General features: G+C 35.4%; 1 protein-coding gene across 1 annotated transcript in view; it reads right to left on the bottom strand.

The window, feature by feature from the left end:
- Positions 1 to 23,744, bottom strand: part of LOC110382322 (dopamine receptor 1) — a 139,958-nt gene that overhangs the window by 8,863 nt on the left and 107,351 nt on the right. Inside the window, exons 2-6 of the mRNA XM_049849138.2 lie at positions 17,480 to 17,640; positions 14,742 to 14,829; positions 6,694 to 6,874; positions 5,689 to 5,817; positions 2,335 to 2,580 (exon numbers count right to left, since the gene is read on the bottom strand). Of these exons, the coding sequence (XP_049705095.1) occupies positions 2,335 to 2,580; positions 5,689 to 5,817; positions 6,694 to 6,874; positions 14,742 to 14,829; positions 17,480 to 17,509 (674 nt within the window). The 5' untranslated portion in view covers positions 17,510 to 17,640. The remainder of the gene's footprint in view (positions 1 to 2,334; positions 2,581 to 5,688; positions 5,818 to 6,693; positions 6,875 to 14,741; positions 14,830 to 17,479; positions 17,641 to 23,744) is intronic.

The raw sequence follows: 23,744 nt of genomic DNA on the forward strand, positions 1-23,744 counted from the left end.
GTTTCAGTCCTGGTCCCCATTGATAAATATACTTTGATTGATAGTTCCCCCATTTCAGTAGCTTGCAAGAACTGCCCCCAAAATATTTGAATAGGCATGAAAATATTCTTATCATGTTCCCCATTTTGTGTCCGGGAATTTTGTAAGCTGTCGGCTGTTTTAAGCCTTTATTTTTAGTGCCCTAGTTTTCAGGATGTTGACGCCCTGACATTTAAGCGGTTTTTAGGCTTACTTTTTGTAGTGTTGCCTTTTTGGCGTGTTAATACCACGCGAAATGAGTGTGCGATTTTTTATAAATTTCGCCACGACAATTTTGTGCTTAAAATTTTTTGTAAGGCTTTTCCATTAGAATGAATTCGTTATTGTTATCTTTTCAAACAAGTTTGATAACCTTGCTTATTAGCAGTGTATTTTGAGTACATATTTTTCAATTGTCAGGTATTCTTTTTTGGACAATTCGTTATCAAGTACATACATAATTCAAAGAATAGCATTTGTCTTAGAAAAGATAGATAATGTCTTTTCAATTTTGTTTCAAGTATTATATCGAATCTAAGTGGTCTATAAATCTATGTCCATTAGCCACAGAGTCATTCAATATTGTCTTTGCACTGCGTTATAGGTCCCACGATACTTAATGTACTTATCTTCGTTTTCAAATAAAATGTGTTTATTTATTTTATGGATATGTGCTCTAATGACAAATGAAAAAAGATTTACAAGCAGTTTCAGAATGATTCAATACAAGACTAACTTTTATTCTACTAGGTATTAAATTGTATTAAATTAAGGTGTAAAACACTTAATTAGTATACTTTTTGTCATCACGGAATAATTTTCAGTACTGGTACCTAACTGTTTCACCCACCAAAATTGTTCCCGTTCATTTGTTTTTCATTAGTTCGCGGATACTTTAGAAATATTCTCATGTGTTTTGTTACTGTTTGCTAAAGCGTTTGTGTAGTATGCTACATTACAGTGCTACACACAGGAAGAATCTCAGCTTTAGAATTGCCAAAGAGGAGCATAAGTAATAAAATTCTCATTAAAATTTATGATAATAAAATAAATACGACTGGGGAACGTTCTATTTCCTTGCTATTATTTTATTTGTACAAAGATGCTGTTCTCTCAACTTTGTTATTATTGTTTATCGTAATAAATATATTACGAGTTCAGGTAAAGTTCAAGTTTCACTTGGAAACAATTAATCCGATAAGATGTTGCTTTGAAATAAATAAAATTAGCTTAGCAGTGAAAATCAAATCTAAATAGTACCTATATAATTAATATTTTAAATACAGCAAAAAATATATCGAATCGAGTTTTGTTCTAGATTAGTTACATGTTTTATTTATGTTAAATTTATTTTTTACTTAATAAGAATATATTTGTAACTCTGCCTTTTTATAAACAGGACTCACTTTCCCAAGAATAATTATATTATCTAACTCACAGAAAACAATATTAGCCTAATATTCCGTCATAACTTTTTGTAGAACTTAGGTACTTTTACTGTCACCAAGTACATTATTAGACTTAGTTTTTCTCTGAGATAAAACAGATCCAAAGTCTGGAATTAGATTTATTTTCTGTGATGTATTTACTAAGAAAACTCTTGAGACTTTGTTTGTAGACAATGTCCAAGTTTGGGAAAATCCTTAGTAGTATTTCTTAGAGACACATCCCCAAACATGTTTCAGGCTTAAGTGGTTTAGACTGTATGTAGTTCACAAGTTTCTGTAGAGTTACATTTGAACTAAAACTCGGATTTGGAACTACATACTGGTTCTATATTTAGAATGGAACTTCTAAATTATATATAGACATGAGTGTAGTTAAGTAGATAGCAGGTGTGATGTATTTGTGTTATTAATTTAAAGAATAGTGTGAGAGGCTTAAAAACATTTTAACATTATGAGTAGGTAAAATTTATTTGAGGATATTTCTTGAATTTAGGAAACTGTTCTATCGATTCATTACATTTCCACATTGATCCCTGCTAGAGCTTGTAGGTGAATTATTTAGCATTTTATAAGATAGACATGTTGAACATACATAGACCGTAATAGTACGGGAACTCTTCCCGTACCCGGATAAAATATAGCCTATATGCCAATCGTGGATAGTGCCTATAGTATAATAGCTTCCCAAAAGTGAAATCGTTTTTCAAAATCGGTTAAGTAGTTTCGGAGCCGTTAGGGTACAAACAAACATTAACAATATATTTTCTTCTTCTTTAGGTACAATATAAGATTAGATATTTTGACTGTAGTTAGGTATCATGTAGCTGACATAAGTATAAAAAAAATGTAAAAAAAAATAAGAACTCACCTGCAATATATGCTAATCATCACAATACAGGGCAAAATAAATGATATACAGCTCGACACGACTGCATACGTCGGAGTCAAAACCAGCGCACAAGTGGGATATCTCGGCGGCTTCTGAGTAGCCAGGGCCTCTTCATCAGGCCTGTGGAGGCCTAGGGATATGGGTAGGAAGCTCACTAGGCCAGCTAGGAGCCAGATCATGGCGATGGTGACTACTGCCACCCGACGGGTCACCCAGCGCCCGTACCTGGGAAGAAAGGTCGTGTTAGTTCATTTGTTTTGTGTAAAAGTACCTAAACATAATAATGGCGTCTATGGCAGCGTGGATTGTGTTTTCGATACTGCTAGGACACTTTTTTCATATTTTTAAGTTTGTGTTTATTTTAAACAATGTATGGAATATAAATAAATCACGCCCAAAAGTCTAGTCTACACAGATTTTCGGCAACGTTAGCTGTTCTCTCTAAGGAGATCAAAAATAAAAGTTGCGTAATTTTTTTTAAAATGAAGTTTTCAAATCTTAGCTATATTTATTTCAAGCCTACAAAAGTCCAATTTTAATTAAAAAATCGTGAAGTACACAAAATCATTTAAGTGTTTAATATACAATTACTTAATAGGATCCATCAAAGAGGTTTCTTTTACAAATATTTTGCTTCGACGTTAAAAGGGAATTTTGGAGCACTTTCAATTAATCGTTCCTTTAATAATGACAAGGAAATAAGATTTGTTTTTGCGATAACGACTTTCTGTTTGTAATATTAAAAAAGGGTTCGTTTTTCATTAGCATTTATCTGGTTTCAACCTTTTTAGAAAACGAGAAAATGAATGCGAAGACAAAATGACATTACGTTTATAAAAACACGAAATTTTCAATCTCGGAATTCATATTTGATTTTAATGGGCTTTTATGTTGATGTTATAGCACTTTATGTGATGTTAATGGCATATAAAAACGATAAAGAGTAATAATATGTTACATTGATATTGCTGCTTGAGTGTTGATATTTTGTGTCAAGCTAGCACGTACTAAGTACGTAACTAAAGTTGCGAAAACTTTGTCTATACTTTTTACAAAGATTTTAACCTTTCTGAGTTGCATTACCTCTCATACCATTTTTTACGTGTTCTTAGGGTGAGTTGCACGTTTAACTATAACGATAACTAAATCATAAGCGGCAGTGAAATTGCTGCCCATTGGTCAATTTGGTAATTTGACAGATAGCTGTAAGTATATGGTTAGGTTATCATTAATGTTCATAATGCAACCGACATTAGATTTTAAATTCAGAACAGCAAACATAATTGGAGTAGTTCGTTATTAATTAAAGGACAAGTACATAAAATAAATACTTAATGCCGTGTACGCTTCTAAAAATCTCTTTTTAGCTTTGTTTTATATACAAAAATATTATTTGTTATGTAAGAACTCGTTTCTCCAAAACTAAAACAATTCCGTGCTCTGTGCCAAAAATTCCTACAATTCTTGAGACAATATTTGAATTGTGAACGCATGTACACACATGAAACAAAAGAATTTATATTATAGCCTTACAAGCACACAATTTTCAATCTTATACGCTTGTAATAAAGTACAAAGTTGCTTGTAAAATTACTTTTGAAAATTACAAGACAGCCGTTGTAAGCTTCGGAAAACCGAAGTTGACGGGTAACAAATGACAAAAGGACTTATGTCACGAAATATAATAATGTAGAATACTTTCCGTATCACTTTTGCGTTGTTTGAAGTTATTGAATAAGTATTATTAAGCTCAGAGGAATATTATTACAGTTTCACAAGAAAGTGCGTGACTTAGGTATATATTTTCTCGAGTATAATACACTCAAGCATTTGTTTTGTAAATTGCCATAACTTTTTTTCTGAGGACGTGCTTTTTAACGATTCGTATTTACCTCAAAAGGTTCGCTCTCAAATACCTACTAATTTGTCAGTAGGTAAGTAACAATTTCTTAGGTGTAATTTAGAAGTCTAATATACATTTCAAAGGAAATTGTTTTCAGTGAAATTGAGCCTAGTAGTAGGCCGTTTAGTTATGCATGAAAACGCTTAAGCCTGCGTTTACTGAGTTACAAATGAAAGATGTTAAGTTACTAGTAAGTACATATTTTGAAGCTTATCTTTCAAAATGATGTTTCAAAGACTGAGAACCCTTCAAGACGTGGAAGAAAGTTTTGAATATAAGCGTAACTTATGAATGTGAATTTGCTTTGAAGATGGTTATTGAAATGGATTAAAGTTAAGAGAAGACACATAAGATTATGATAGGTGCGGAAAATCCTTCCTATTTCCTTGTTGGTCGCAAGAGTGATTGCCGTACATGGGGTCACGTGTTTGATTCCCAAGTTGGGCCGAAATAGCTAAGTGTGTTTCAGAAACTTTTTAAGCTAGGGTTTGTTAGATGATTAAACCTGCAGATTACTCGATAAGAATGTTAAGAGTGAAAAACAATCTATCAAAGAGAGGCAAAAGAGGAAAACCAAAACCGTACTAGATTAAGGATTGTTTTCTGACTACAGTAAAAAAACCTCATAAAAACCATCCCACAGTTAACACACAATTATTGTTCACCGATAAAACTATACGAGCATTGATTATTATCAGATTTCATAGGTCTTATTGACCTCAAATCAATTTACCACCATAGCAGGGTCACACCAGTAACTGCCGGACCGTTTAACATTAAATGTGGGGGCAGTTTTATGTATCGTAAAGAAATTATCGGTTTTTATTAGTTTGGGGAAGAAATGTGCTGTTTCTTTTGGGTTAGATGTATTCTGACGATTGTGTTTTGTTTTATTTATATGTCTCTCAATGATCGCGGAAGACTTAATCAAATCTAACACCTTTATATTCAGGCTGTATTGGCCCATAGATATATACCTTTAAGACTAACATACATATTTCCTATATTATACAAAATTGTTAATGACGGCTCGCAACTGACTTTGGAACATAGGTACGTGCATATGACCATACACATCACTCACCACCTCAAAACCGCTGAAACCTAAAATAGTTCCCATGTGCAAACTTTTCTAAAAAAGCTCAGCCACTAGCATTAAATATTGCTTTAAAGTTGGCGATACATGAAATTAAAGTTAGCAGTACTTACCCAGACATGAAAGGAAAACGCATTATTTTTGACTTCAGCATTTTGCGATGGGAATTTTTGTAACAAAACCAAAATAGACAGTGATATTTTTAACCTACCAGCACCTTTGTATTTCCACATACCATTCTAAATTAAGTTCAACGCTCTCACGTACTTCACAGTCCTCAAGCCCTCAATTACGAGAACCCAATGAACTTGTCGTCTAATGCGCTAGCTCTCACCTCAAAGGATCTTTGATGTGTATGTATCTGTCAAGCGATATGGCGCACAGATTCAGTATGGAGGCCGTCGAACACATGACGTCACAGGCCACCCACGTGTCGCAGAATTGCTCGCCGAATACCCAGTACCTGAGAAAAAGAAGATAATGAATTTGAATTTTGAAAATGGAATTTTGAAGAATTTGTGACATACTACTACTGGCTGAATAGCACCGATAAAAAAACTGCTTACTTAATGATTTGAATGTAGATTTTTTTAGCATATTAGACATATTATTGCACAGAGGCTCAAGCCCACTGACGATCATATCGTCAGTTTTTTTAAAACAAATGCTTGGTTTATCAAGTGAAAGTCAAAGTTTGAAAATAGATTATTATTATGCGAAAATTCATGGCAAACGGTTGTTTAAAAAAAAAAACTGACGTTCATGTTGTCCTTGAACTTACTGTTTTCCGAATAGGGTAGGTCGTATTCTAAGAACTAGTTACGAATGGCTATTTTCTTTTGATATAAATTAGGAGCTCCGTTTCGAATGCCAGTTAATTAGGACACAGCGACATAAAAAGGATCTAGATTAGAAATCTTTAGAAATGAGCAACACCTTTTTAATTTGTTTCTTTACTATTGGTTAAAATGCACGAAAAATAAAGATTTTTAAATGAAACTTATATCTCAAAAAACTTAATTAAAATTCACAGAAGTCAAAAAAACTTTTTTGTTATATTTATTTATGCCACGAAACCGAAACGAGACATACTTGTGAAGTCAGGTAAATGCACATTGTCTTCAAAAGCGTAATTAAGCTTAGAAGCGCTCAGTAGTGACCGATATGCCTCGGCATACAAAGACAATGCGCATGTACATATAAACACAAATATCACTACACTCCACCTATACTTAGATACTTAAAAAACTTCTATAACAACCTACCCGAGTAAAAAAGTTATATTAACATATATTCATACCTAGGTACATGTACATAATAAAAATTATCATCAACTCACCCAAGCAGGTCATTAACCCCAGCGAAGGTCATAACGGCAGCAGCTACCAGCATATCAGCGATCGCCAGCGATGCCAGGAACAAGTTGCCGATGCGTCGCAACCCTCGGTCCGTGTAGATGGCGATGCAGACCAGTATATTCCCCGCTACGCTCAGGAATATTAGCAGCGAGAGGAATATGCCTGGGGACAAATAATAATTAATATAGAAAAAAACAAGATAAAAAGATATATATTGAAACACCAGATTTAGTTATCGGTACGAATCTTGAGCTCTGACCTACATCTGCGCAGAAGTGATTTATTAGTAAAGAACCAATCCCGAGTGACGGCTATGACGCCGCTTTAGCCCGCTCCCGCGCCTCACTTCATACCACAAGACCCAATAAATTACTTCTGCGCAGGTGAAGGTCAGAGCTCAAGATTCGTGCCGATGATTATAACGCTGCCGAGCTGATGGCTAATCTTCAGGATTGGAGAGCGAACAGAGGAAGAAGAGGAACTTTTGCTACTTAAGAAATGGATAATATCCTATGGATTGGTGTAATTAACATTTTTGGTAAATAATTTTTGACAAATAATAACAGAAAATATAATCTTGGCCTTTAACCCTGAATGGCAGAGGAGAATGAAAACTGTCAGGAATATCATGGTATCGCGAGGAAGTTTAATATTATATTTATAATGACAAACCCAGGGTCTCTACCAGGTACCTCCGTACTGTGCGAATTTTCGTTGTGTGACCACTATTATTTCTAAATTGACCAGACATTCCTATTTGCACGGGACTGCCAAGAAGGTTAGTGCCCATTGTTAAAAGTAGGGACCACTATTGTTAGTGAAAACCTATTATAAGTCTACGGGTCAATTGAGAAAGAATGGGTGACCATTATATCAATCCTACGTGTCTCGGAAGGCACGTGAAACCATTTGTCGTGGGCGCCATTTGTAATTCTTTGACAGTAGTTCAATAACAGTCTTATAAAGTGTGCTAGGCAGTTACTGAAACTAATGAAGTACGTATATTTTCATAATTTATAGCTTCTAAAATAATGATATAAAGTAAAAAAAGTCTTCTTGAATATTATGAGCTGTCTAACACTTTGCAATTTGCAGCCAAGTTTGAATAAACGATTTTTGATTTTGATTTTTGACACTGTAGGAATATTTCAAATCGGTTAGGAAGTTCCAGAGATTAGCGCGATCAAACAAACAAAGTCTTCAACTTTTTAATGTTAGTAGGTAGGTATGGAACGACAGATACTTTACTGTTTTAATAAGGTAATTTTCCTAACAACTTTCTTATCAAGTTTAGGTACACGAACAAAACAAGCTATTTCATAATATAGTAGGTAAGTACCCGTCAGGAAGAACCTTCTTTGACTTGTTGAAGAACTTCTCAAAAGTTTCTTAAAACTTCATTAAATGTAAGAACAGTAACATCTGTTAAAGGTAACCCAAAAGTTCACTATTGGGAAATTTAATACAGGATTTAATTGCTTTAAATTCAATATCCAGGGACATGGGTACATTCGTCCATTGAAATAGGTACATGAACGTGTACGAGTGAAATACTTAGGTACATTCGGAACTTGTACAATATTAAGTGAAATATTGGCATTCGGACTGTGTACAATATTGGAGACTAGCTATTCCCGTGGATGCTTTTAAGGTCCAGGGCTACTTTGGATATAACGTATACGATATAAATAAAACTTAAACACTCCTCTTCTTGCGTTGCGTGTTAAAAATGGCCCATAACTGCATTCAGGATTTCAGTTATCACAATATCAAATTTCTTTTCAACTGTATACTGTAAAAGCGTAAAAAACTAACGCATTCACATGAATAATAATTACTTTATATCAACTATTTATACCAAGAACCAACGCTAACTTAATGCCTTACATATTGTCTTCCATTGTCTTCCACTACAAGATGATATATCGATAACATTAATACCGATAGAATCGATACCTAGTGGTCTGATATTAATCGGGTATTACAACGCCTCTCGACAATATGGTGCTTCATAATCGGTATCGGGATCTCTTGGTGACACCGTAGGTGCTATGCAGGTTCAAATGTCATAAATACGGGTGTACTACGCCCAATCGAATGACAAATAATCGAATGCCAATTGATCGACCACTATAAATCGAAATTCTAAATACTCGAACATTCATAATATCGAATGGTTATTAAATCGAACATTCAATACATCGCGCAGTCAATACATCGAGTGTTCAAAATATCGAATGTTCGTTTGATCGAGCGTTAAATGCATCGCATATTCATCCTATCGAAAAATCTATATTTTTTTTAATACAAGAAAAACTCAAAATTTATGAATAATTTATAAATTTTAATGTAGTTTTTATTACTTAACATTTTTTCAATCGCATTATCATCGCTTTTGCCTCTTTTTTGTAAAGTAGGTTTTCCCAATCCCGTGTGGCGGCTTTCGCCACACGTAATTGTCGCTCACATTGAAGACACGAGCTGCATCCCTGGTACTCGCAAGAGGATGACGCCGGAAGAAATCCAGCACTTGCTCTTCAAGATGGGCAGAATATGGAGGCCTGCCTACGTCAACGGGTGGCGGGTCAAAGCGGCCGTGTTCACTGAACCTGTACACGGCATTCAAAATGGTGTGATGGCTCACTCGCACACCAAACCTCAGCTGAAACAAGTTCACTGCATGCGCAGATACGGAGTTAGATTCGCGGTAGCACAATACCATTTCAAGGTATTCTTGGTTGGAATACCGTCTCGGAGGCATTTTAAAAGGTAGCCGCAAACCGAAACCGCTAAAAAGTTACTTCCGAGCGGGCGGGCGGCGGGTCGCGACTAGCGAGCGGTCGCGGGCGGTCGGCTGGCGCGTGCGACGAACGGGGTAGTGCGGGTGAGGGTGGGGGCGCGCGGGGCTGCGCGTTGACGACAGTCTGTCTAGCCGCAGCCCCGCATGCCCCCACCCTCACCCGCACTACCCCGTTCGTCACATGCGCCGGCGCCAGCGCCAGCGCCAGCCTGGCGGGGCTGCGCGTTGACGACAGTCTGTCTAGCCGCCGCGCGCCGGCGCCGTCTGATAAGTATGGCAACAGTGTATGAAAGGCGCCGCCGCACAGTGGTCCGGATTTTCAAAAAGGTGGACATAGGATCGAAAATGCATATTTAACTCAACTAAAAATTGATTCGTATAGGAAATTTAACACTGATTAATACTTATTACTACAACTTTTCAAAAAAACTGCTCCTTCACCTAAAAAAAAAACATTGAAAATAAAAATGTATGGGAGAAAATCTATTTTATTTTTTTTCTCCGTTCAGTATCAAAGTATAGCAACCAAATCTTATATTCTGGTAACTACCTATTGTTCTTAATACGACAAAATAAAAATTGCTTGCGTATCCCTGCGGCCTTGGCGCCTACGATGCTTCAAAGTTTACAATTTTAAAGTTGAATTATCTTAACATTATTAACGAGTTTTTCTGAGTTTTTCTTTTGAAATTAATACAGAATATCATTTTTAATAAAAAAAAGCCTCCCGCGCGCACCAACCGTGTTTTAGGTTCGCCCCTACTACTTGGGACTTAAATATACTACTGGTGAAATGACACTTTTGTGTAGTATACAACTTTGCCGAACCCTTCGGGGATTACCTATAAAGCGTGACTGCCCTAATTGACCTCCTCAACCCAGTTACCCGGGCAACACAATACTCCTTGGTAAGACTGGTGTCAGACTTACTGGCTTCTGACTACCCGTAACGAAGTTCACAAAGGAGTGAAGATGTAGACTTCAGTGATTCATCGGTTTTCATGTCAAGTCTTGTCCCTCTTAAATTAGTTTCAAATAATATAACCATATGGGAAAACCCAGCACCTTCTTCAACACATTATTGCAGGCCCATTAAGTTCGAGTTTTGTAAAGAGACAGCAGAATACTTCAAGCAAGAAGAAGCTGCATTGAAGGAATAAATAATTAAAACCGGCCAAGTGCGTGTCGGACCCGCGCACGAAGGGTTCTGTACCATCAAAAATAATATTCTATATATGTATATATATATATTTATCGAAATTGAGCTAAAATTAGCAAAACAATCACGTTTGTTGTATGGGAGTCACCCAAAATAGTTATTTGATTCTAGGTTTCATATTTGTTGTTATAGCGGCAACAGCAGTACATCATCTGTGAAAATGTCAACTCTCTAACTATCACGGTTCATGAAATACAGCCTGGTGACAGACGGACGGACGGACAGAGGAGCGAAAACAATAGGGTCCCGTTTTACCCTTTAGGTACGGAACTACGGAACCCTAATAACATCGATTCTACAAAATGGGCAGGGCTAGAGATTAGTCACGAGCTTCATATGACAATGATCGACGGAAAAGTAGCCACTATTATAACGCACACTTCGTCTGCATCTGCCTGCAATATTTGCCTTGCTAAGCCGACCGAGATGAATAAGCTGTCAGAAGTATTTTCAAGACCTGTTCGAGATGATGTTTATAAATATGGACTTTCTACTCTTCATATGTGGATTCGTTGTATGGAGTGTATTCTACATATATCTTACAACATGGACTTTGGGTTGTGAACTACACGAGGTGCTAACAAGCAACCAAAAGCTGCGAAGAAACATTTGACACAAGAAGAATTCGAACAGCAAATGGGAATATGGATTTTGTGAAGCAAGCCTTTGGAACCAAAAACGACGAAAACACAGCCAGAAGGTTTTTTTGAGATTATGATAAATCTGCCGAAATAACTAAAATTGACAAAGGCCTACTAAAACATTTTGCGGTTATTCTTCAAACGATTTCATCAGGATGTGCTATAGATATTGAAAAATTCAGGAGTTATTGCAGAGAAACAGCTGAGATCTTTGTGCATTTACACAAGCTACTCATATACGGTGCAGACATTTGTCATCACTTTGGCCTCCTACCAATTAGCATTCTTTCCGAAGAAGCGGGCAAAGCAAGAAATAAAGAATTTCGAAGAGGTCGTGAATATCATACAAGCAATATCAATCATGCAAGCAAGCACGTTAAACTGTAGGTTCCAGCTGTTATTGAACATCTTTGGCAGTCGTTACGGGCAGTCAGAAGCCAGTAAGTCTGACACCAGTCTCACCAAGGGGTATTGTGTTGCCCGGGTAACTGGGTTGAGGAGGTCAATTAGGGCAGTCACGCATTAAAGGTAATCCCCGAAGGGTTCGGCAAAGTTGTATACTACACAAAAGTGTCATTTCACCAGTAGTATATTTAAGTCCCAAGTAGTAGGGGCGAACCTAAAACACGGTTGGTGCGCGCGGGAGGCTTTTTTTTTATTAAAAATGATATTCTGTATTAATTTCAAAAGAAAAACTCAGAAAAACTCGTTAATAATGTTAAGATAATTCAACTTTAAAATTGTAAACTTTGAAGCATCGTAGGCGCCAAGGCCGCAGGGATACGCAAGCAATTTTTATTTTGTCGTATTAAGAACAATAGGTAGTTACCAGAATATAAGATTTGGTTGCTATACTTTGATACTGAACGGAGAAAAAAAATAAAATAGATTTTCTCCCATACATTTTTATTTTCAATGTTTTTTTTTTAGGTGAAGGAGCAGTTTTTTTGAAAAGTTGTAGTAATAAGTATTAATCAGTGTTAAATTTCCTATACGAATCAATTTTTAGTTGAGTTAAATATGCATTTTCGATCCTATGTCCACCTTTTTGAAAATCCGGACCACTGTGCGCCGCGCTTTTTGCGAAATAAATTGAAAAGAATTCGGTGCGGAGCGGCAACGCGGTAACTCCACTGGATGGTTTTATACTAATAAATTAAGTCAAATTTATACGTATTTTGTTTTTGTATGAAAAAAAATATGACAAATAATCAATTATTTATCTTTACTATTGTGATCTATAAACGCAATACTACCCCCCATTCAAGTCCTGGCAGGTAATATTAAAGCACCTTATATATGTACCTTTTTCTCTTCACACCGATTTTATCCTTTTTATTTAGAAGCAAAAGCGATTGCATATCACACCCCCACTTAGGTAGATGGCATGATACAAACGTACCTGCAGTTTGTTAGTTTGAGGAAATTGAACGCTTAGCACCGAACGAGGCGCGAAATAGCCTGGAAGCATTTGCTCGCTCGAATAGATAGCAGTATATGTTATGTCATTTCCTTCATTTTCGAGAGGTGACTATGAAAAATAGGGTTGGGATTTTTTCTGGTCATGGTGTTTTGGAAGGTGTGAAACGCATGCTACGAAAAGTGTGTTAAGTATGAATGTGGAAGCTTAGGATAGGCAGAGGTAGGCCGAGGAAAAGATGGATTGAAAGATGGACCTGAAAGAGGACATGAAGCAGAAGTCAGTGGATGTAAGTATGACGTCTGAGAAAGAAATGGAAGATAAATACATATTGTGGCAACCCCAAATAAAATTAGGAACTGGACAGGAAGACGAATGGAGTATAAGGTTATGTCGAAAAAGGATTGCTTTAATACAATGTACCCTTAAACATAATTCACTGAACGTCTTTCTTTTATTATAATTTTAAAGTGAAAAAAACAGGCTTAACTGTTATTTCATAGATTTAACATACATATGTATGCTACAATATTGCTCGGCTTATTAGATCATTCTATGCTCCATATGGCTGTATCTCTAGTAACGTAAAAGGGTTTGCGTAAAGCCTAGCACACACAGATTCCATCAAAGTATCGAAAAAAGTATCGATAAAATTGGCTTTACATACATTACTCTACATCGGCAATATTTTCCTAATATCCTTTTTAGAAAACATAGCTAGCAAACGCAGCATCTTGTAACATGATTTATATCATCAGATACAAGAATACCGAACCCAAAAACTCAGCAACAAATAGTAATCTATCATGTTTTAGGAAATAATCTCATGTATAAACGTTCATAAATTGTGTAACATCGATCCCTAGAGTTTCCCGACTTCCACAATATCCTAGATATGATAAGCGAACGGCAAACTACGTTTAACCCGAGTCTCGATATGGAAATACGATTTCTATGTGGGAAGCGCTCTCGATGTGAAATCCTTAAGCTATGATAGAGGTTTGTCGACTTATTAAATGTTTAGGTTACACAGAATATTGTTCGGTTCATAGGGGCCAAGTTTACTTCTCCCTAAACTAAACTGATAAAAATTATAATGAGGAAAAGTTTGTTTGTGTCTTCTCCGTAACTATTATACCGATTTAAAAAAACCTTTCTCTAGTCCGTAACTCCTTGGATGACATAAGTACATCCGACTGTGGGTCTATTTTTTCTGGGACAGGGATGACATCATAGGTGTTTCCTATAGATTCTGTTATGCTAGTTAGGGATGAAACAAGAAAACTGGTCCTACTTTGCGTGACCACAGTGCTAGCTTATTTCTTGGACAAAGAATTAGTATACAAAGCAAAGCAGTCAGTCCTGAGCACGTTACTGGATGACAGCGAAATAAATCTTTCTCAAGGTTTAACAAAGAATATATAAAAGGATTATGTAATTGTAATGAACGTGTGAAATCTGTAAGAATTTCTGTTCAGTGATCTGTATTAAATCTCACTGAGTACTTATTCGAGAAAAAAATATCGTCACGTTCATGTTATTTTTTACAAATCTTTAGCTAGTGGAGAAGAATAACTACTCTTATAGCTTAGATACTGAATGTGTTGATGTTTCTAGTGTCACAGTAAATTCTTTAAAATAAACGATTCAAGAACATCTGTGCAACAATGCATGTCATTATCATGAGCTTATAGTTCATAACGATAAGGAATGAGCGTTCATCACCCACCCTTGCTCAGGGTGGACTCTCAACTATTCACTTAAAATATTTAAAACAACTTTATTGTCTCATTGAAATGTTTAAACATTATTTTGATCATAAATTTAGTCTTCACGGTAAAAATACATCTTTATAAGTGTAAGCTACTATGCAGTAAAGAAAATCGAACTACAGGTTTAATTGAACATTCTATAAACCATAAAAGAAATAACAGGCCAATATTACTAACCGACAAGCAGTATGGAGAGCAACGTGACAGCATCCGGGTCATCCGCGTCGTCATATTCCACCGTCGTCTCGTTGAACTGAAGCGCCACCTACGAACACATCTATTATTCATATGGCAACACTCATATCGCGGGAAATGATTATTATTGAGCTGGCAACATTCTTTAGGCGGTTGGAGTAATTGATGGATGTTTGGTTCATGAAATTGAATTTTTGGATGTATTTTCATCGTCTTATATATAGAAGTTAGGCTATTGACCCTTTCATTGAGATTTCAGGTTTATAGTTATTATACTAAGAAATTGACAAGAGCTGATTTTGAGGATTGCTACAGTAATAGAAATCAATCGATCATTTAAATGAAAAATAACGTAGGTATGTAATATTTTTGTTTAGAAGCTGTTATTTTTGGAAGACTAAGGGCCGATTTTTCAATCCGTTTTTCATACAAAAGCTGTCAAAACGTCAAACATATTCTTCAGGTAAAAGTTATCAATAGATTAAAAAATCAGCCCTAACGATAATTAAATGACAGACGTGAATGAACTCCATGGATGGTTGGTATATTAGTACTAAAACTTTACTTCATCCACTTTTTAATATTCCAGTTCTATCATTAAGCAAAAGTAGAAATTGCTCAATTAAAAACAGTGAGAAATAAATCTGACAAAACAACGGGAACACTCCTTTTGAATGCTTTATTTTCACTACGAATAAAACCAGTGCTAATTAGTTTATGCAGCGTTTTTTGCAAGCCACTGTAGTTACTACTGAATTCCTGCAACGGGACTTAGTATGAATATAAGCGCTTTATAATAAAGAAGATTTAATAAATGAAAGCCGCTTTAGAGTATATTTTTTATCTCACTATTCGTTGGTGTTTATTTACAATTGCTTGGTTGCTGGGAAGTTTGTTCTTCACCGCTTCTTCTTTCCAGCCATAGCACTAAGAAGTGGTGAAAGGGTTTTGGGGGTGCTGTCATTTTTGTAATTTTGACGTTAAGAAGTGCTTATCTGATTAGCCTATTTTAGTAAACGATTTTGACTTTGACTGTGATTAAAAGTGAGTTTGTTCCTTTTGTATAAGTTTGGACAAAAACGGCTGAATATATTCAGATGTTAGACATGAAGATAAATGGTATCCTGGATATAGGATAGGTATCTTTTAAACTGAGTCCATGTATAATTTCAGAGGTCATAGGTATATAAAATCACAGGAAATGAGTAGAGAGATAATTTATCTAAATAAAAAATCTTCATTTTAATTTGAAGCTAATTTCATTTCAGAAAAACTTATTGACAGCCGTAATGAAAACGCTTTATCTTTTCTCGTCAAACCAATGCATGTAATTAATATGAATAACTATTATTAAAGTATTAAATGTTAATTAAAGTGCCCCGTTCCGTATTCTGTATGTATTTCATATAATTAATTGATTACTCCAGTAATGCTGCGGTAAGATGACTAATTATAATTACGTTAATTTAATCTTGTGATATTTTAATACTACGATGATAATAAATTCTCTCTCTCTTTTATTCTTGTCTTTTTAAAATAATAAATACACTACAATTCACTTTAAAAGTAAGCAACCTAGAAGCCCATTCAAGCGACATACACGTGGATCGGAATACCGCCTAAGGGTTTGTGCTAATTCTATAAACAATTTCGTTTGAATCATTTGAACAGTTTTTATTTTAGAATAGAATCACAACATAAGGTATAACATTAGTTAAGTAGGAAGAAAATCAGCATCATTTTATTATTTTTGTAAAAATAAATAGTTTTTCTTTCTTTCATTATAATTTCAGTAAACCTCAGTGTTGTTCTAAATGGATATAAACTTTTTTTGAATGCCCGAGAATTATTTGATAACCCTACTGTTGGAGCAGCGGGATTTTTACTAATCCATTTTTGTTCCTTCAGGAGTTTTTATGTACTGCGAGCTGCCGTTACTCTTTCGAATAATCCCGCACCCCGGTACAAAATGGACACTCCCTATTACCAAGTTGACCACAAAACAATAATTAATTACCTGCCAAATATAATACCAGAACTATTCCTCAGCTATTGCAATAGGTACTAACCACACATGCGAACGTAATATCAAATGTGATTAAAGTTTAATAACTTTAGTTTAGTTTGATCATTCTAGTTACGTAACTTGTAACTGGATTACGGTAAAGATGGCATATTGGTATCGGCTATACAAAATGAACTTTATATTTGTTTGTCTCTTGTAATATTGTTTTGTAAGGATAATAAGTTTATAGTTTAAGTTACTTTGTTCTGGCATTTAGGATTAATTAAGAAATAGTTGTGTTATTGTAAAATTATTTTATATAGCTGTTGTTGGTTTTGTGTTTGTTTTATCAGATCTATGTTCTAACTATTTACATATTAAGGTATGTAGTGTAAAAAATATATTAGAAATAGATACAAACGGTGGAACGCTGAATATCAAAGACAGCTCGGAGATAATTTTATTATCTCTGTCATACCATAAATTGGTGCGACAAAAAAACTTTTAAGTGATACAAAGTTAAGTAAAGTTTGGTTATTTTATTGCTTTACTACTGCAATAATACAAAAATGATTATATGCCTTCATCAAATCAAAAATAACCCCAAACACCATGGAATAGGTGAAAAATAACTAAGAACCTCTAGATCATGCAAGCATGGCTACGTGGCCTAAATCTTTTCCGTGGATTTTACATAGCTCAGAGGCACACTTACATTAGTAGGTAAAACAGAGGCGAACTCCATTTTATAGAAGTTGGCTCCGATGCTGGTTCATCCTCAGGTCTTGGTGTCCACCTTCATAAGGAAGCTGTCCAGTTGACTGCGTTGCCTCTGAGCCTCGCGAACTGTAGCCATTGTGGGCTGGTCTCACATATCTGGAACAAAAGAAGGTGTTGGTTAAATTGGGATGTCATATAAATGTATTGATGATAGGTGCAATATATAGGATTGTCGATTTGATTCAGGTTGATTTTGATTTGGCTGTCAGTGAATATCTTCGACAGTCGTTACGGATAGTCAGTAAGTCTGACAACCAGTCTTACCAAAGGAGTTTGGGTTGCCCGGGAAACTGGGTTGAGGAGGTCAGATAGGCTGTCGCTCCTTTAATACACTGGTACTCAGCTGCATCCGGTTAGACTGGAAGCCGACCCCAACATATGTAGTTGGGATAAGGCTCGGAAGATGATGAAAATTATGATTTGATTTAGAAATTTTCGTAATATGAAACCATGGCTTTTTTAGTAGTTACAGACCCTTTTTTTCAAAAATATTTAAAATTGGCTGAAGTAGCATCCCTTGTAAGTATAGCATAATTTTCCTGAAAATGCGAAAAGACCCGTTATATATAGCTAGTAAGCACATATCCGACATAAACATTCTTCATAATTCTACAATTATTCCATAATTCCTAACTATATCATCGGATACGTTTCCATAGAATGAAGCGAAACCATTAGATGCAGCTACTAAGTAAAGAATACACAACAGTAAAATATTTCAAGTGCTAGATAAAGTCCACAAAAAATGTTGTACCGTATAAGCTCTTACAAATATTATGTGACCCGAACAAGCTCTTGGATATGTAACCCTTAAGCTCACGATGTAAAAATGGTTCTCTACGAGTTTCCGAACGAAATGCGACGGATGTTTTACTGTAATTGTATTTATATTTTTTTGGGAACAAACCTTTTTTTTTTTGTAAGCTATAGACACACTACGCTAAGCCTAAGGTAAACCTAGATCTCGCTCGGTTTTATAACGAAAAAATTGAGTTATTATATATCTTTATTCAGTGAGTAGGTATAATTAAAAAAAACATATTTTACGTTATGAATTTTCCCTCTTCATTTAGTTATTTATTTCAGTTATTAAAAGTCTGAAAAATACACTTTGTAAGCTTTTACGTCCGCCAATACACCGTAACTATGTATATTCTGAGAATCTCGTCAAAGGGAGAAAACGAACGGGGTTTTTCAAAGTTTAATGTTCAAGATAAATCAATCAAAAAATATTTATGGAATTGGTTGACCTACATTTGTTTGTGTAACATCGTATATAATGGCAAAAACGAACCGTAGACCATTATTTAACTTTAAGTATTTCTACACAAACACACTTAACAACACACACAGTTATTTAAATTGCGTTTACAAGTTCATTAATAGCCTCTGCCATTTTAACTGTAAAAAATAAAACTGTTAATTATTCAAACATTTCACTGAATATCGACATCGATAAAGTAGAACATGATAGGCACAACCCTACGAAACATCTCATGTTTTCCAAAACATCCAATAATCCATATTTACATCGACAGGTGCGAGTCAAAGCCTTTCACATCCCTATAGGTTCGGCAACTCCTTTGATTGAAATTTCATATGATTACTTTCATATAGGGCTGCCATCCGTCCGGGTTTCCCCGGATTTGTCCTCGTTTGGAGGCTGTCCGGGGGCCGTCCGGGCGGGGTTTCAAGAAGTGTCCGGTGAAAACCCGGACATTTGAATTTAAGTATATGTTAATAGTAAATGGATTACAAATTAGGTATTATTTTGTTTAAAAAAAATTGTACACGTTCGGGGAAAAAATGCGATTTACGCCAAATGTCCGGGTTTTATTTATGTTTGTCCGGGTTTGGTGAAATTCGAGATGGCAGCCCTACTTTCATATCACGGGTTCCATTTGCCGTTGAAGTAATGGCTTCGAGTCTTCCCGCCTATATTAATATTGTCTACAGTAATAAGTACGTTGATTTGTCATCGACGAAAAGTATTGAGGAAGTATCGAATGGAAATTACTTCGTAAGTCAAATTAGGTGGTATTTTTTGTATGGATAATTTGGTTGTAATGTACTTTATATAAAACAAAATTTTCGCGTACGATTTCTTTGTGAAAGTGTCCTAAGAAATCCAGATCAGGAAATAGGTATAGACCTTACAAGAATTCAAATACGTGTTTGAACTTATATTTCAAAGATATATTTTTAAATTCGTTTTTCAATAGCTTCCGGGCCTTTAGCTACAAACTAAATAATTTTTAAATAATGTTAGTTTAGATATCATAAAGCAAGTTACAACAGATTTAATGTTAGTGACAAATTCCTTTATTGTGTCCAAAATATGAAGTGTCTTGTACAAATTGTAAGACAGAACCTTTAACAAACTTCAGCTGTGACACGAAAAGTGTCAAGTGATTCTTTTTTTAACTTTTCTCTTATTGTATAGTGACGTAACGGACTGTGGGTCGCGGGCACGGAGTAAGAAAAGATGAGCGGAGATACCATAATGCAGGTAGGTCCGACCTTCTTCTAGGTCAAACACCTATGGTGGGAAGAACATCTGTCAATGAATTTTGGTATAGCAAAAAAATTGGCGATAAGAAAAGGCGTACATATATGGACGATAAGTAATGGCGTATATGGGCGATAAGAAAAGGCGTATATGGGCGAAAACAGTATCATTCCCGTTCCCCGTACACATGCATTTTGGCGCGCTATTTAGGCGATTTTCCGTTATGGCACCTCCGCTAGTTGTTTTGTTTTCCATGGTCGTGGTTTTTTTTTCAACTTTATTAATTTGTCCAAGTTGACAGCGGGAGGACCAAATAATTTCGTGGGACGAAATTGATTTCTTTGTTATTTTTTTCGCGGAACTTTTACGAGAAAAAATCGGAATTTCTGCAGCAGAAATTGGGGTTGTTAAAAGAATGATCGATGAGTACTAGAGTAATAGTGACATGTACAGTTAAAAAAAATCTTTTTCATGTAAATAATTAGATTAAATAGTTATGGCTGAATGTTATGATATCTTCATGGACCTAGATTTAATTTTGAAGCAGAGTATTTTAATTGTAAATTAAACATGCACAAAATAATTTTAAATTCATAAAACTTCTTACACAATTTTAAACAAAAGCGCTGGGAATAAATTATCCGCTTCAACTTAAGCCTAAAATTTAGTACTCTAGAGAGAAGATAAGTTTAAGTATTAATAAATCACGTAACTTAGATATAATTTTATTTTTCGTAAAGTTATCTTACTTACAACTAAGCTAGCACAATCTCTGTATAGGCCAAAATAGATACATTAGGTAATATATAGGCAACTTTCTAGAGGCAGAGTTGGTCATGGCTACATCCAAAAACATAATTGTAAAGTAAAAATAATTCGTGGCCTTACTGAGTATTTCTGATCAATATCCGAACGTAATTCATGGTATTAATTAGGGAACATTTAGCTACGTCATTGGTACTGTTACCAAGAGTCCTGTTTTTGGCGGGATTTCCTAATTTATAAAGCGGTCATTTAACTGTGCCCATGTGCCCAAGAATAGTCCAAACTGAAATTTTTTATTGAAACTTTGTTATTTAAATATGCAAATTGTTGCGCTGAAATAGAATGCGACATTACATTACTAGTTTTCAGCGGTGTAACAATAGCTAAAAAGCGTATTATAACAGCTTTACATACCATTATCATCATCCCCTCCCTTATCCCTATTTTACTGGGATCGGTGCACCATATCTCAATTCTTCTTTTATACTGCATTTGACGTCACCCCGCAAATTATATTGAGAAAGGGACATGACATACTTTTAATTGAAGTCAAACTTTCATATTATTATCATGATTTTGTTTATATCCTGTCCCGAAATTTAACAAACAGACATGGTAACACTACTCCCAAAGCACCTCTAATTAATCTGAGCGAAGAAAATTTCGGTTGAAATCGTTTGAGAAATGAGCAGTTATGTTTACGATGTTAATGTAAAATAAACGTCTATAGCAATTAGAATAACCGACGCAGTTATTGTGGAAAATATTTCGGCAAGAAAGCACACTGAGGACTAAAAAGTCGGCCGAAAGTTGACCCGATAGTGGGCATCTACGCTAATATTATAAAGAGGAAAACTTTGTTTGTTTGGTTGTAATGGATAAACTCAAAAACTACTGGACCGACTTTGAATATTGTTTCATCATTAGAAAGCTATATATATTATCATAGGCATTAGGGCACATAGGCTATATTTGTATATTGCGGGCAGTAGCTCCCACGGGACGCGGGTGAAACCGCGGGAAAACGGCTAGTATTTTATATATAGAAAATCTTGATTCCATTCAAAGTTATCAGTCGGTCTAATACCGGCTAAATACCTGATCCTTGTTACGTGCGTACTATCATTCATCTTCATACCGATTTATGAGCCTGAACAGACTATCGGCCGACTAAAAGTTTTCAGTATGTGGGTACTTCAAGTGAGGCTGGTTGTTAATTTTGTAAATGTTTACTGTTAAAATTTGGCATAGTAACATTATTCGAATATTATTATGAATTCTGTGGTTTACTGCTGTCGAGTATTTGGGATTGTTGTTCATGTAATTCTGATGTAGATATTTTATTCAAGTCTTGTTTATATAGGTAAACTAGCTTCCGCCCGCGGCTACGCCCGCGTAGAGTTCGATTATATCGCGTTTCCAAGAGAATTCTTCAAAAGTCCGAGATAAAAACTATCCTATGTTCTTTCTCAAGGTCAGCTCTATCTCTGTACCAAATTTTATTAAAATCTGTTCAGTGGTTTCGACGTGAAAGCGTAACAGACAGACAGAGTTACTTTCGCATTTATAATATTATAGTAAGGATGGAGCCTTGTCAGACAATAAATATACATAGATTCCGACATCTAGACTGTCGATATAAGATAAATACAACATTTTGTTCGTCTCATACAGAATAATAATAAGTGCCTAAAAGAATTATCTTTCACTCAGAAAATTATCTTTCGATTACCATAATGAGGTTTCGGCAAATTAGTTCAATTCCAAGAAAAATCTATCTAATGGAACGTGTCTTTTAAGTATCCAATGTTTGTATAATTTGAATGTATCTATTCAGGATATATTTCTCCGCTCTAGCATACCTACAAGACATTCGCAATATATCATTTTGTTAACTCAATGTTTGATAAAAAAAGGAAAATCAAAATACCTATGGGTCCTAAAATTACAAATCTAAAGAGAGTTTGCTAGAGAGCGCTGAACTTCTAGAATTCAAGAATAGGATATTTCCTCAACCGTGCAACAAAAAAAATATATTTGTAAACATTCTGTTATTTGTCACACAACTATATAAACCAACTAAGAATAAGGTACATTCAACGAGCAATGGCCGTCATATGCCTGCAACCACAGAACAGCAATCTGCACATGATACATTGAGCGTTGAGCACAATAACGGTGACTCAATGGCGTGTTTCAGCTCACCAGACTATACCGAGCCTGTTGTCCGCTACCACGTAGTCATATAGCGTATATTGTAGGCATAGTTGTAGTTTGAAATAGTGAAGTGTTGGGCTGGAAATATTACTGTATAGTTTGTTCGATCTGTTTACTTCCTTAATAGTCCACCTTATTATAAAACGTAGACCCATAAAAGTACCGGTTTCAGTAGTAGGGGAGGCGAGGGTGCTAAATCGGGAGTGACTCGAGCGTCAATGAGACCTATTAGATTGCGAAGCTTAGATGATAAGAAGAAAAAAATGTCCTGACATACACACACTTTCATCGGTGGGGGGAGCGGCTATAAACTTTCAAAAATGTAAAAAAAAACTGTTGCATGGACATACTCGAGCGCGTCAGATATTAATAGCATGCACGTCCTAGGTCATTTTGAAAACATACGTATATTAATCTGACTGTTTCCATTGTGGGGGTGGTAGTAGGTAAGGGTTAAAAATGGGAAAAAAAATAATTTTATCGAGCGCGTCAGATTATCAAAAGGGGTGTTAAGTGAACCAAAACGAAGGCTCTTATGCAATAATCTGACGATTTAGACGTGACCTAAACTCGTGGCCATAACTTGAAATTGCAAAAAAAAATCGCCATTTTGAAATACTCGAGCGCGTCAGATTAAGATATATATGGTTCATTTATATACCCTTAACGTAATCATCTTATAATCTGACGATTATCTGGAGGAATTCGC

This window comes from Helicoverpa armigera, chromosome 21, assembly GCF_030705265.1.
Source record: "Helicoverpa armigera isolate CAAS_96S chromosome 21, ASM3070526v1, whole genome shotgun sequence".
In the NCBI taxonomy this organism is placed as follows: domain Eukaryota; kingdom Metazoa; phylum Arthropoda; class Insecta; order Lepidoptera; family Noctuidae; genus Helicoverpa; species Helicoverpa armigera.